Source organism: Hetaerina americana, unplaced genomic scaffold (assembly GCF_022747635.1).
Source record: "Hetaerina americana unplaced genomic scaffold, ioHetAmer1.1.p SCAF_8, whole genome shotgun sequence".
Taxonomy (NCBI): Eukaryota; Metazoa; Arthropoda; class Insecta; order Odonata; family Calopterygidae; genus Hetaerina; species Hetaerina americana.
In genome coordinates, this window is record NW_027287427.1 from 749,204 (window position 1) to 764,513 (window position 15,310).

The 15,310-nt window shown below is 43.6% G+C and overlaps 1 protein-coding gene across 3 annotated transcripts in view; it reads left to right on the forward strand.

Annotated features, from left to right (window-relative positions):
• Mob2 (MOB kinase activator 2) overlaps positions 1 to 15,310 on the forward strand; it is a 171,809-nt gene that overhangs the window by 139,794 nt on the left and 16,705 nt on the right. For all 3 annotated transcript variants that reach the window (XM_071596310.1, XM_071596309.1, XM_071596308.1), the window contains exon 2: positions 14,865 to 15,034. In XM_071596310.1, coding sequence (XP_071452411.1) covers positions 14,865 to 15,034 — 170 coding nt within the window. The remainder of the gene's footprint in view (positions 1 to 14,864; positions 15,035 to 15,310) is intronic.

The window sequence follows — 15,310 nt, forward strand, 5'->3', positions numbered from 1 at the left end:
TTGGTTAGGGTATTGAATGTTGAGGTAGGGTCTGATGGTGGCAGGTGAGGAAGTTCGGCAGAGCCAGGACCTTGATTTTTCTTTTTCTTGTCGTACCGAGGTGGTTGAGGATTAGGTAGGGGAAATCGCGTAGCGGTTGATTCGGGGTTGGATGAAGGGTGATATTTTGGGGGAATTTGGTTCTTCTTTTCTTCCTCTTAGGGATGTAGTTATTAGATTTGGTTATTATTTCCTCTTAGGGTTTTGGTTAGTAGATTAGATTTGGTTATTTTTTGCGGGTATGGGGATTTGCCGGTTGGTAGGAATGGGGACCATAGATTCCGAGTCTCCATGGACTACGTGTAATAATGGCGTCGTGGGCGCAATGCGTATGCGCAACTCTTGCCACGTGGGGCAGAAAGCTCGATTTTCGGAGCGCAACGAAGCGCGAATGCTCCCCCTTTTTCATTGCAAACTATTCTTGACCGAATGGGGAGCGGAATCCCGACAGTCATCGCGAAAATCGAGGGTAGTGGCGGTCGCTCCAGGGGCGCAGGTAGTATAGGGTGCGAGCCAGTGAAACAGAAGTGAGTGTCACGCGCACGTGAGGGACGGAATGGATGCCCGGGCCGCCGGAAGGAGCGACCGTCGCGCACCCAAGACCTGAATCACGCACTCCCCGTTTTCCCTCCTGCATTGAATGGAAAACTTGGGAAGGGCTGGTGGTGGTGACTACGCGGCAGGCGATTGGTGGCGCATTTCATTAGGTAGAATATCTGTGTGTGCGCCGTCAGGAACAAGGAGCAGACTTCAAAGGCGGCCCGCTTCGCATCAGCGTGTCCGCTGGTGTAGTAGTGTGGTGAGGTTTTCTCGCCTCTCCATGTGATGCCTTCATCCATCTGACGCTCCGCTTCTCATTATGTCAGCATTTATTGCGTATCTGTAATTGACCCTGGTGACGAAATGAATGGCAATTGGCTCTCTCTTCCGATGTACTTGGTGACCTGAGCACCCATACCCCCCCATCATCCACAAAAATCCATCGATTGTGTCTGACGCTAAAAATTTGGCATTAATGTCGGGTTCAGAATGCGGTCGTTTACCTCTTTACCTGTTTTCTTTGGCGGATGGCTTAGCAACCAGTGGAGGGTACGGAACGATAAAGATGGCAGCAGTGCCGGAATTGCTTTTTGTTTACACTTCTGGGTTTTCGAATCCTGCAAATTTTTTCTTTGTCCACTTTCGTGTGGGAGTGTTTTCGGGGCCGGACGCCGATGTCGGGTCAGTCGCGAGCCCGAGTTGCCGCGCATTGCCATGCTGCGGCCGGGTCGACCCCTGGAAGCTGCGGGGGATTTGGTAAATACGTCCCCTAAACTTTTGTAAGATGAAGGAGTATTACATTTGCCGTTTGTTTTTTTATGATCCGAGGTTTTTTTTAAGAATAATCATCGTAGCTTGACAGTGCATGAATTTCTGCTCATTCCGGTGACAGCCCGCCCTCTTCTAGCGTTCTCCCTCTGCGTAGGTCTCCCCGGATGTGCCCTTTCAAACCCTCCCTTCTCACTCTCACCCCAATGAATTTTGCCTTCGTCACGCCATCTCCGATTGACTTGATTTGTAGAACGTAGTTGCCGTTAGGAATCGCACGAAACCTTAATTTGTCGGGTAGATTACCTCGAGGGAAATTGATATATTTTCCATTCAATTCGGGATCTAATTCGATAATCGATTTAACTTCGTGAGGTTCCCATCTACTGGCATAATATTCTAAATGAGGCAGGCTTAACTAGTGGTTTTTATTCTGCCATTCATATTACTCTATGCTCTAATGCACTAGTATAAACTAATAGTTGTGCTTGTATAGCTGGGGCCCGTAAAGCCCGTACGCTCATGCGGGGTATTATGCTGGTGGAACTACCCACTCCATTCCCTGGACCTCTACGAAAGAGGAGTTAGCTGATAAGTGTTGAGGAATTTCATTCCCTTCGTTACCAGAGACATAATTCCGCCTCTTTCATCTTGGCGTGACAATCTTTGACGTCTTAACGAATTCCCAACTTCCGCGTTGTGCCATCGACATCTACATGGAACGCCGCATGCCACTGGTGTTTGTTAGGGAGTTGTGTCACCAGGCATGTTTCTTCAAAATTATTATTTGCATAAATGTTGGTCACCTATAAATATGCCATTTATTTCAAATGAAGGTGGTAATGTTAACAACAACCGCATGGACCGTGGGTGACGCCCAACCTAATTCCTTGAATAATATATTTACGCTTCTATGCTCATTATAACAAGATTACGTTTCTCTTTAACTCCCTCTTTGTATTTCCTAAATACACTTTCAATTTATGCTAAAATAATTATTAGCTTGTTCACTTATTCCCCGTATAGTTTCGCCCAGTAGAGGTCGTGAGTAAGGGTTATTAACAAATTAGTATTTAATCGAGTCTATGCTTACTATTTTCATATTTTTGTCCGTAGTCTTGTTTGTATGTATACGTTGTCTCTTAGAGCCTGTAGTGGATTGTCGAATGCTATCTTGCCGAATTAAAATCTTTTGTGGAATATAAATTGCTCATGGTAAAACTGGTAGTTATATTCCATTATGTTTACGAGCAGTTTTGATATTATTAGCAGCAATGTTTAATTTAGCTCGTCAATTTTTCGAGTCTCCGATTTCGATCGAAATTGCGTTAATGTTCTCGTCCGAAGAATTCCTCCGTACTCACGATTGTGGAACACAGATGGCGTTCACAAGTGCCGAGTCACTCCCTCTTCTGAAGGCAGTCGGGCCAAAGGCGCCACTTTAGCCCGTGTTCGGGATTTTGATGCCATCTATCCTTTGTTTGAGCCGGGGACATGAGTACAAAACGGCCACCTACGCGGTTTTTGAGGTAATAGAAAGTGAAGAGTTGTTAAAAAGCCGGGTAATTTTTATTGTTTGTGGCCATCAGGGAAGGTAGCTTGTTTTTCTTACGTAAAAGTATTCCATATTTAAAAATTGTAAACCTTCGGCATGAAGAACGTGATTCATGTTTGGCGATGTGCCCGAATGCCCCAATGGGAGCACTTCTCGATTTCTTTAGTGCGTCCGAGCCAATCACAAAATAAATCTGCTCCCTTTCTACTGAAGGTACACTTTGGCATTTCTATCGTTAACACCTCTCCACCAGGCGATTAAGGCGATCGGGGGTCCGGTTCCTGTTTGATTTCTCCAGGTTAATTACGTATTTCCATGAACAGGAGGCCTTTCGAGAGAGATTGCGGAATTCGTGAATGTGGGAAGTGGATATTTGGAGAGGCGTGTAACTCCCATTGAGAGCGGATGTGATGTAATGATCGTGGGAATAAAGGTTTTGTGGGGAAGTGGAGGGAGGATTGTGGAGCCTCCCCCCCCTTGCCTAATCGCATCCCCTACCACCTTCCCCATTGCCGTGTTCTCTTAATTGGCGAACCGCGGCGGTGACGAAATTTTGACGTCATGGCCTTGGATTCTAGTGTTTGCATACAAGCGAATATTAAAGCCTCGCATGTTGAGTAAAACATAAAAAGGGAAGCAGTGAGACCGAGTCATGTTGGGTATGGAAGAACATGACTTGTTTACTTCGACCCCATGCAACAGTGTCTCTGGGAAGGAAGGAGAGTGCTGATTTATAAAATGTCTTCCTGCGGAATGCATTCTACTTGTACGGACGTGTTGGATTTCATTTCCCTTAATTTTCTTTCTATTTAGCCATCAAATGTACCCAAGCTATCTTCATCTACGTCATATTCTCTCTCTTTCTCTAACCTTGCTGGCCTCATGTTTTTAGGGGATCGAGAAGGTGCGGGGGCTAACGTACTGGCTTCCCACCCTGAGGACCCGGGTTCAAATCCCGGCGGTGTTGAATATTTTTCGGAGGTATATCGATCCCTACTTGAGGTGCTTTGTGGAGGGCACGTTGAGTGAGTACGCCATCCGTCGGATGGGACGTTAAGCTGCGGACGCCTTGGTGTCTTTCGTAGAGTAGGCTAATGCCTACGCCGGGTTTCTCTCCACCCTTCATCCTTTCCTGTCCATCCCCTACGGCCTCGCAAATGACCTCAGCTGTCGCCTCCCCTCAAAACTACTTCTACCCATGTTTTTACCATACAATTCCTCTGTGCATTCTTTCCAGCTCTCTTGGATATTTTCTGGTTCAACTAGTATTTTTCCTGACTAATCTCTAATTGTTAACACAGATTTTCCCTTCTTACTTCACAATGGCGTTTTAACTGATATCACTTCTTTTAATTTTATACATGAAAATTCTTCATAATGATATCATTATCTCCAAAAGGTCCCTCCATGTCTCCACTGTACAAATAATAGAAACAAAATAGATATCCATAATGAGCAGACACACCTGGACAAAATAGAATAAAGAAGATTTCTCAAATTCCAAAGAAACTGCGGGAGATGCCGCAACAGTAACTTTTAACGGAGTCATCCGCTAATGTGCATTTCAATGCAACAATTTGAGAGCGTAAAAATCATTCGCCTTGACTGGGACTCGAACCCAGATCCCTCAATATCCGGTCGAGTGCTTTAGCCACTTAAGCTACCGAGGCGTCCTCTTAAACTCTGAAATTTTGGGGCTTTTAAAGGAACTAGATGTTATGACGAAATACCGTACATACAATGTCACATGTATTCGTAGTCGTGCGCGAGGCGCCACTGTCCACGAGGTTAAAGCCAACTTTAAACACGTATGGTGTTTTCCCTTTGACAAATTCCAAAGAAACTGCGGGAGATGCCGCAACAGTAACTTTTAACGGAGTCATCCGCTAATGTGCATTTCAATGCAACAATTTGAGAGCGTAAAAATCATTCGCCTTGACTGGGACTCGAACCCAGATCCCTCAATATCCGGTCGAGTGCTTTAGCCACTTAAGCTACCGAGGCGTCCTCTTAAACTCTGAAATTTTGGGGCTTTTAAAGGAACTAGATGTTATGACGAAATACCGTACATACAATGTCACATGTATTCGTAGTCGTGCGCGAGGCGCCACTGTCCACGAGGTTAAAGCCAACTTTAAACACGTATGGTGTTTTCCCTTTGACAAATTCCAAAGAAACTGCGGGAGATGCCGCAACAGTAACTTTTAACGGAGTCATCCGCTAATGTGCATTTCAATGCAACAATTTGAGAGCGTAAAAATCATTCGCCTTGACTGGGACTCGAACCCAGATCCCTCAATATCCGGTCGAGTGCTTTAGCCACTTAAGCTACCGAGGCGTCCTCTTAAACTCTGAAATTTTGGGGCTTTTAAAGGAACTAGATGTTATGACGAAATACCGTACATACAATGTCACATGTATTCGTAGTCGTGCGCGAGGCGCCACTGTCCACGAGGTTAAAGCCAACTTTAAACACGTATGGTGTTTTCCCTTTGACAAATTCCAAAGAAACTGCGGGAGATGCCGCAACAGTAACTTTTAACGGAGTCATCCGCTAATGTGCATTTCAATGCAACAATTTGAGAGCGTAAAAATCATTCGCCTTGACTGGGACTCGAACCCAGATCCCTCAATATCCGGTCGAGTGCTTTAGCCACTTAAGCTACCGAGGCGTCCTCTTAAACTCTGAAATTTTGGGGCTTTTAAAGGAACTAGATGTTATGACGAAATACCGTACATACAATGTCACATGTATTCGTAGTCGTGCGCGAGGCGCCACTGTCCACGAGGTTAAAGCCAACTTTAAACACGTATGGTGTTTTCCCTTTGACAAATTCCAAAGAAACTGCGGGAGATGCCGCAACAGTAACTTTTAACGGAGTCATCCGCTAATGTGCATTTCAATGCAACAATTTGAGAGCGTAAAAATCATTCGCCTTGACTGGGACTCGAACCCAGATCCCTCAATATCCGGTCGAGTGCTTTAGCCACTTAAGCTACCGAGGCGTCCTCTTAAACTCTGAAATTTTGGGGCTTTTAAAGGAACTAGATGTTATGACGAAATACCGTACATACAATGTCACATGTATTCGTAGTCGTGCGCGAGGCGCCACTGTCCACGAGGTTAAAGCCAACTTTAAACACGTATGGTGTTTTCCCTTTGACAAATTCCAAAGAAACTGCGGGAGATGCCGCAACAGTAACTTTTAACGGAGTCATCCGCTAATGTGCATTTCAATGTAACAATTTGAGAGCGTAAAAATCATTCGCCTTGACTGGGACTCGAACCCAGATCCCTCAATATCCGGTCGAGTGCTTTAGCCACTTAAGCTACCGAGGCGTCCTCTTAAACTCTGAAATTTTGGGGCTTTTAAAGGAACTAGATGTTATGACGAAATACCGTACATACAATGTCACATGTATTCGTAGTCGTGCGCGAGGCGCCACTGTCCACGAGGTTAAAGCCAACTTTAAACACGTATGGTGTTTTCCCTTTGACAAATTCCAAAGAAACTGCGGGAGATGCCGCAACAGTAACTTTTAACGGAGTCATCCGCTAGATTTTTACGCTCTCAAATTGTTGCATTGAAATGCACATTAGCGGATGACTCCGTTAAAAGTTACTGTTGCGGCATCTCCCGCAGTTTCTTTGGAATTTGTCAAAGGGAAAACACCATACGTGTTTAAAGTTGGCTTTAACCTCGTGGACAGTGGCGCCTCGCGCACGACTACGAATACATGTGACATTGTATGTACGGTATTTCGTCATAACATCTAGTTCCTTTAAAAGCCCCAAAATTTCAGAGTTTAAGAGGACGCCTCGGTAGCTTAAGTGGCTAAAGCACTCGACCGGATATTGAGGGATCTGGGTTCGAGTCCCAGTCAAGGCGAATGATTTTTACGCTCTCAAATTGTTGCATTGAAATGCACATTAGCGGATGACTCCGTTAAAAGTTACTGTTGCGGCATCTCCCGCAGTTTCTTTGGAATTTGTCAAAGGGAAAACACCATACGTGTTTAAAGTTGGCTTTAACCTCGTGGACAGTGGCGCCTCGCGCACGACTACGAATACATGTGACATTGTATGTACGGTATTTCGTCATAACATCTAGTTCCTTTAAAAGCCCCAAAATTTCAGAGTTTAAGAGGACGCCTCGGTAGCTTAAGTGGCTAAAGCACTCGACCGGATATTGAGGGATCTGGGTTCGAGTCCCAGTCAAGGCGAATGATTTTTACGCTCTCAAATTGTTGCATTGAAATGCACATTAGCGGATGACTCCGTTAAAAGTTACTGTTGCGGCATCTCCCGCAGTTTCTTTGGAATTTGTCAAAGGGAAAACACCATACGTGTTTAAAGTTGGCTTTAACCTCGTGGACAGTGGCGCCTCGCGCACGACTACGAATACATGTGACATTGTATGTACGGTATTTCGTCATAACATCTAGTTCCTTTAAAAGCCCCAAAATTTCAGAGTTTAAGAGGACGCCTCGGTAGCTTAAGTGGCTAAAGCACTCGACCGGATATTGAGGGATCTGGGTTCGAGTCCCAGTCAAGGCGAATGATTTTTACGCTCTCAAATTGTTGCATTGAAATGCACATTAGCGGATGACTCCGTTAAAAGTTACTGTTGCGGCATCTCCCGCAGTTTCTTTGGAATTTGTCAAAGGGAAAACACCATACGTGTTTAAAGTTGGCTTTAACCTCGTGGACAGTGGCGCCTCGCGCACGACTACGAATACATGTGACATTGTATGTACGGTATTTCGTCATAACATCTAGTTCCTTTAAAAGCCCCAAAATTTCAGAGTTTAAGAGGACGCCTCGGTAGCTTAAGTGGCTAAAGCACTCGACCGGATATTGAGGGATCTGGGTTCGAGTCCCAGTCAAGGCGAATGATTTTTACGCTCTCAAATTGTTGCATTGAAATGCACATTAGCGGATGACTCCGTTAAAAGTTACTGTTGCGGCATCTCCCGCATTTTCTTTGGAATTTGTCAAAGGGAAAACACCATACGTGTTTAAAGTTGGCTTTAACCTCGTGGACAGTGGCGCCTCGCGCACGACTACGAATACATGTGACATTGTATGTACGGTATTTCGTCATAACATCTAGTTCCTTTAAAAGCCCCAAAATTTCAGAGTTTAAGAGGACGCCTCGGTAGCTTAAGTGGCTAAAGCACTCGACCGGATATTGAGGGATCTGGGTTCGAGTCCCAGTCAAGGCGAATGATTTTTACGCTCTCAAATTGTTGCATTGAAATGCACATTAGCGGATGACTCCGTTAAAAGTTACTGTTGCGGCATCTCCCGCAGTTTCTTTGGAATTTGTCAAAGGGAAAACACCATACGTGTTTAAAGTTGGCTTTAACCTCGTGGACAGTGGCGCCTCGCGCACGACTACGAATACATGTGACATTGTATGTACGGTATTTCGTCATAACATCTAGTTCCTTTAAAAGCCCCAAAATTTCAGAGTTTAAGAGGACGCCTCGGTAGCTTAAGTGGCTAAAGCACTCGACCGGATATTGAGGGATCTGGGTTCGAGTCCCAGTCAAGGCGAATGATTTTTACGCTCTCAAATTGTTGCATTGAAATGCACATTAGCGGATGACTCCGTTAAAAGTTACTGTTGCGGCATCTCCCGCAGTTTCTTTGGAATTTGTCAAAGGGAAAACACCATACGTGTTTAAAGTTGGCTTTAACCTCGTGGACAGTGGCGCCTCGCGCACGACTACGAATACATGTGACATTGTATGTACGGTATTTCGTCATAACATCTAGTTCCTTTAAAAGCCCCAAAATTTCAGAGTTTAAGAGGACGCCTCGGTAGCTTAAGTGGCTAAAGCACTCGACCGGATATTGAGGGATCTGGGTTCGAGTCCCAGTCAAGGCGAATGATTTTTACGCTCTCAAATTGTTGCATTGAAATGCACATTAGCGGATGACTCCGTTAAAAGTTACTGTTGCGGCATCTCCCGCAGTTTCTTTGGAATTTGTCAAAGGGAAAACACCATACGTGTTTAAAGTTGGCTTTAACCTCGTGGACAGTGGCGCCTCGCGCACGACTACGAATACATGTGACATTGTATGTACGGTATTTCGTCATAACATCTAGTTCCTTTAAAAGCCCCAAAATTTCAGAGTTTAAGAGGACGCCTCGGTAGCTTAAGTGGCTAAAGCACTCGACCGGATATTGAGGGATCTGGGTTCGAGTCCCAGTCAAGGCGAATGATTTTTACGCTCTCAAATTGTTGCATTGAAGATTTCTCAAGTTAGATATTCCATGTTTGGTTTCATTACTTGATGGAAAATATGTATTTCAATCCATAATTTCAGCATAAAATTAGACATTATTGGTACCTGAGGAAATTTTGAGAGAGAGGCATTCAACTAACTTGCGATATATAATCTTGCATGATTAATTTTGAAATACATACTTGACCCAATAAGTAAATGTAAATACATGCATGGTTTCCTTTTAACTTCAATGGAAGTAGTTTGTGGTTTTGATGTCCAATGATTTGAGCATAACATTGAATCACAGTACTTTTGAGATAATGCCCGCAGTTTCTTTGAATTGAATTGCAGCACAAATAAACTTCATAAAATCAAAAATGGGGACATGCTGTGCAATAAAATGCTAGAGGCAGTGACAGTAGCATATTTAAGTGAAAGTATTTCATGTTATAAGTATTCATGACTGTTTCAGAATATTTCTGCCATTTCATAAATAACAAAAGGCTATGGAAGAGCATAATTTGCAGGAAATGTAAAACATTAGTGAACAGAACTCGGGTATCTGGGGTCCCGTAGCTGCAACATGCCAACTAAAAAATGACGGAGAATACTGCATTCATATGAGGTCCACCTTTATTATGTGGCGTGGGTGGTGGGGGAGTGTAGCTTCAAAATGCAGGCCTCAGACTCATCATGGCTATATTTTTAACTTCGTCAAACAGAACACCACTTGGTACTCCAAATTATATTAAACTGCCCCTTGAATCGTATCTCCATTCATTTCGTCCAACATGCCTATCCTATTTGCTTTCCTCCTTTGTTTGCCTTGCATTCTCCCCCTCTCGCCATTCTTAAAAATGCAGTTGTCTAGCAAAATGCTCTGCATCCATCCTTTCCATCTCCTTTAGATTTCTCCAATGTCTCATTCCGCTGCCTATCCATCAGCCACTCGCACCCGAGCAACCTGATGTATGTAAAGGTTATGGATAAGTTGCCTATCTCTCCAATTAGCCACTGTCATCTGCTACACATCTCATTAATTCTACCCAATTTTTTCTATCTGTCACCTTCTCAAATCCATAATGCATAAAAATACATGTGGAATGTATTGTTTATGTTCCATGGTGATATAATTGCTGCTGTGGCAACATGCATGCATCTCCCCATCCTGAAACAGACCTGATCATCTCTCAAGTAATCATGTCCCCTCCTTTCCATCCTCTCTTTGATGGCAACATTCATTGGTCACACCAATCATTGATCTCACTTGAATACTCTGATGGTAACCTGTAGCCCTTTGCCAATTTTTTCAGAGAGGTATGGATTTTGCACTTATAATATAAGTTTAAGAAACAGTATAAAGTACAAAAAACTAGCTATTTTAAATTTATTGTTTGCCACAAGTAGTTCGTTTTAATATTTTTGTTTAATTGCCCCTTTTTCGCTGCTTTTTGCTCACACGCAATAAGGCTATAGGTTAATTTTATGCTCTCAACTTATGACGTCTTAAAAACATGTCTCTTAGAAGACTGACTTATTCTCTGGGAGATTTGAATGTTCATTTGCACATTTACTTCCCTAGAGCAATGATTAGTGGCCTGTGTTTCGCCAGAAAATTGCTGAGTATCGTATTTACTTTTGGTGTGTAATAAGTACCGGTTGTTATTCAGTGGGAAATTATAATCGATAATAATCGGGCGAGTATGATCAACTCTGACTCCGTTTCTCTGACCTTTTCCTCCCTTTGATGCAATCTAATAGTATTGTAAGGTTTTTCTGTCTGCATTCACTCAAATAAATTAGTTACATTAACTATTCAAAACCTCTTACTCCAGATTGAAAAATTATAACAAATAATTAATCTTTTCTCAATCTGCATTGCTGTCAAACTGAGATGCTATTATAATTCAAGGAATTATACCTATTTAAAGGCAGGTTTTGGATGGATCCTAATGACTATTTACTCAAAGCACTGCAAGAACTTCTTTCTTTGCCATACATCTTCTATTTATTTCGTTATTTCTTCATTTCTTCGCAACTTCTGCCTGCCATCATGCTTGCTCTGTTTTTAAAGCCTAATCCTTCCATACCCCGCTTATCCAACATCATGACCTTCAGTTTAACCCTCATAACATCTCAATATTTCTTCCATTCTTTTTCTCTGTTCTTTTTTTAACGTCATGTCTTTGCCCACCCTTCCAATCTCTTCCACAACCATATCTCATAAACCTCCAAATGATGCTGATCTATTTTCCGCAGAGACTGGTCTCTCCATCACCATGCTCCATGTCATAGTTGCTACTGATATTTTTCCACATCTTTATTGATTGCACCCACCATTAATTCTTTTCCTCTTGCAATTACTGCTTTTGCTATTGTGGTTTCTCTCCTAATGCCCCCATTGCAATGCCCCCTTTCCTCCCGAATACTGCTGAAATATGTGAACTGTTACCACCCGCTCTAATTTATTCCCTCCCATTTTAATGTTCAACTCAGCATTCCATTTTCTTGAGAATATCATAACTTCGGTTCTTCTTTGATTAATCTTCACCGCATATCTCTTGCATAGTTCTCATGAAGCACTCAATAATAACTGCAGATACTTTTGCTGTATGACTCGATATTTCTTCATTATCTGCAAACCCATGTAAATCATCTCGCCGCCCACTTCCAAGGCCAGCTGAAAGCCTTCGTATGACTAATGTAGTAAGCAAAGGAAAATGTACAGGGTGTGGTGGTTATTTCCAGATATATTTCAACTTGAATTTCCCGCCATATCGTAGTTGGTCGCTATTGGCGTTCTTGAAAGCTATAGGCATCTAGTAAGCAGTCATAACCTCTAAATGGCTGACATGTTAAGTACAAGTGTGGAGTACAATAGAAGAGCCGCTATTATGGAAAGTGTTTGTGCTGGGTGTTCGCCCAGCGAAATAGTGATTCTTCAGGTACCCCAGATCAACTGTTTACGGTATTTTGGCCAAGTATAATTCTTCGGAGAAGTCTGGGGAAGGTTTCGCTAACCTGGAAAGGAAACTTCATTTGAGGATATGCTCAGGTGCTGATTTCAGAGGAATTTTGCCAATTTGCAAATTTTGAAGAGTGTCATGGAACTGTGGATGGTAACTGTGGCCTCAGGAGACAATATGTCATACAACAGGACAGTGCACCAGGTTATAGAAGTCATTTGGTCCAAAACTGGCTCCCAGATAACGTTGACATGTTCTGGTCAAAGGAGTTCTGGCCTCAGAATAGCCCGGACTTGAACCCCCTCGACTAATATGCTTGGAGCTTAGTTGAAAGGGAATACCAATAAGACGAGGCACCCTAATGTCGCATCTCTACGCTCCGCTATCGTAGCAGCATTCGCTAATATATGGACAGCGCTGTTTTAAAGAGTGCATGCGATCCATTCAGGACAAGATTGGAGGCGGTCATTGCATCTGAAGGGGGTAATTACATTGAGTAATGTTACTCTCTTGACAGATACCACTACTTGTTTGTGAAAGGATTTTCATTATTTTTTTTCAAATAAATTTGCTTTTAAACAAGAGTTTCATTTGTCCGGATATAAGCACTGTACCCTGTATGGTACCTACCCATTGAATTGATTGTATGGCTATTTCAATATTTACTAATGATTTAATTTTTTGGCTCCAAAGAAATTCAAGGCAATAAGTAAGCATAAATGAATTTAAACGTGTGTGAGGCAGGATGGGCACAGTTGGACCTCTTTGTGTGGCCATCTCCCAGTGAATTCGGGTCACTCGTCACAAAAATGGTAATTCTCCATTGCGAAGCCTAGTTCAGTCACCAGGTGAGCTTTTGTTCATTACCGTGTGAAATAAGCTCAAGGCCAGGGCTTATGAATTTCAAATGGCATCATGCCGTGGAATGGGCAGAGAAGGATTCCCCTGGGTGAGTCAGATTTGCAAGGCCCTGGAGGAGGGAATTTTCAAATCAAATACTTTTTCACCTTAACGTTTCACATGGTAAATGGTGCCAATTACCACGCACCCTGAGGGAAATTTAAATGATTCCCTTCTCGCTCCACCCTAATGTGAATACATGTACGTTTTTGGCCCTAAGCCTCTACAAGGTGCCCGAATTCTTGGGCAATCACAGCTCTTGGTAATGCGCTTCCCTCTTTGCCGATAACGAAATGGCCCACAAACATCCTGTAATGGCTCTTGGAGTTATGTGCTGCATGGCACTCAACAAAAGGTGATTTCTGTCATTGAATCAAGAGGGGTTAGTAATCAGGAGAGGCCTCTTAGGTGATATGTGGCATTAGTGGTAGGTGCATGATTTGGTATGGGTTGGATATTCAGGGAATAGGGGAAGGTTGCAGAGAAACCATGCATTGGCTTCAGCCCACTCTTTAATGGTAGGTGTTCAGGGGTCTGCAGATAAACATCCCATCCAACAGATGGTGTCCTCCACTCCAAGTGCTCTCACTTTCTTTCCTTCGTAAGTGACCTTTGGTTGTTGAGGCCCCTAAACATTAACTTACTACCAGAACAACCATTGTCAATGCTCTCCACAGAGCACTCCAAATTGGGACAGGGATGAAAGTTACTGCCACCTCTGGGGTCTGAACCTGATCCCTTGGAATTGGAAGCCAGCACACTCACCACTCTCCCCCTTGCAACATCAACCGTTAGAGCTGATGCCCCCATGCCCACGAGTTGGTCGTTGCGAGTGTAAAAATCATTTGCCTTGACCAGGATTTGAACCTAGATCCCTCAGTGTCCAGCCAAATGCTTGAGCCGGTTAAGTACTGAGGCATCCTCTTACCGTGCAAGATTTTGGGGGATTTTAAGGAACAAGATTTTGTGACAAAATACCGTACATGTAATGTCACAGGCATTGTTAATTGTGCATAATGTACCACACACCATAGTCCACGAGGTTTGAGCCAACTTTAAACACCGAGGGTGCTTTATCTTTGACAAATTACGAGAAACTGAGGGAGATGCTGCAACAGTAATTTTTAACGGAGACATCCGCTAAATGTTCATTGCAATGTGACTATTTAGCGGATGACTCTGTTAAAAGTTACTGTTGCGGCATCTCCCTCAGTTTCTTGGAACTAAAAACTTATCGTGAAGACTGCAAGTGAGCCAATGTAAACCAGAATAAGGAAGTATTGCCTAAACGAGGTATTAGAAGTGAGTGAAATGGACAGGGACCTGGTGTTTTCTAATGAAGAAGTGGAGAAGTGGTTTTTTAGCTTTGTATTATTGGAGCAAAGACATTGGTGTGAAAAGAGTGCATTGTCATTTCCAATGTTATCAAGGGAGAAAACCTACAGTTACACTTATTCTATAAGTTACTTTTTCAGATACAGCATTTTATTGCCTCTACCTTTGGAAAAGTACGGAATGTATGAAAACATATAAATGAGTTCTCTTTGCACCCAATTTGCTCTTTATACTTATTCGTTGCAAACTTTGTATCACATATCAAACTCTTTAGTACAGCAAGAGACATTGTAAACGTGTGCTAATTGGTGGGGCATTGGCACGTATGGCCCCTGGGAACCAGGCCCAACCCCCTCGATCGCCAATGTTCAGATGAAACTGATGGGCATCGCGCATCGGGTGCAAAGTAAAGAGGGTGGCACCCCCTGGGAGTGTTTGTTAATGCCAGCGCAGTGTGATTGGGAGTGGTCGAATTATGGCATCCCGGAGTTTGTCTGACGTTGCTCTCTCCTTTTGTCTCTAGGAAAGCCAGGCGGAAAGAGAAGGAAGTCTGCACGGCTCCTGGACCAGAGGAGCCAAAGCTGTACCTGGAGGAGGCTGTGCTACAGGAGAGGAAGCTCCCAGACGTGGACCTAAGTCTCTTAGTCGACCTCCCTGCTGGGCTAGACTACAACGAATGGCTGGCTTCACACAGTGAGTAGCGCCACCCCTTGCCTCTGTTGTTGCAGCCACCTCACTAGAGGGCAGGCTGCGGGTGTGGCGAATTCCATTCCATCGAAATTTCCTTCCACCTTTTCCTTCGTCTCTGATAAGCATCATTCCCAGGATTGGTTCAGGGTGGCCAGTTTTGAGGCATGCCTGCTCCTCATGTTCTCCACCCTTGACCTTAATTCTTCCGTACCGTGTTTCCTTCAGCTCTGGTCTCTGTTAGTTTGCCTCGAGGTGTGCTCAGGAAAGGTGGAGGTTTAG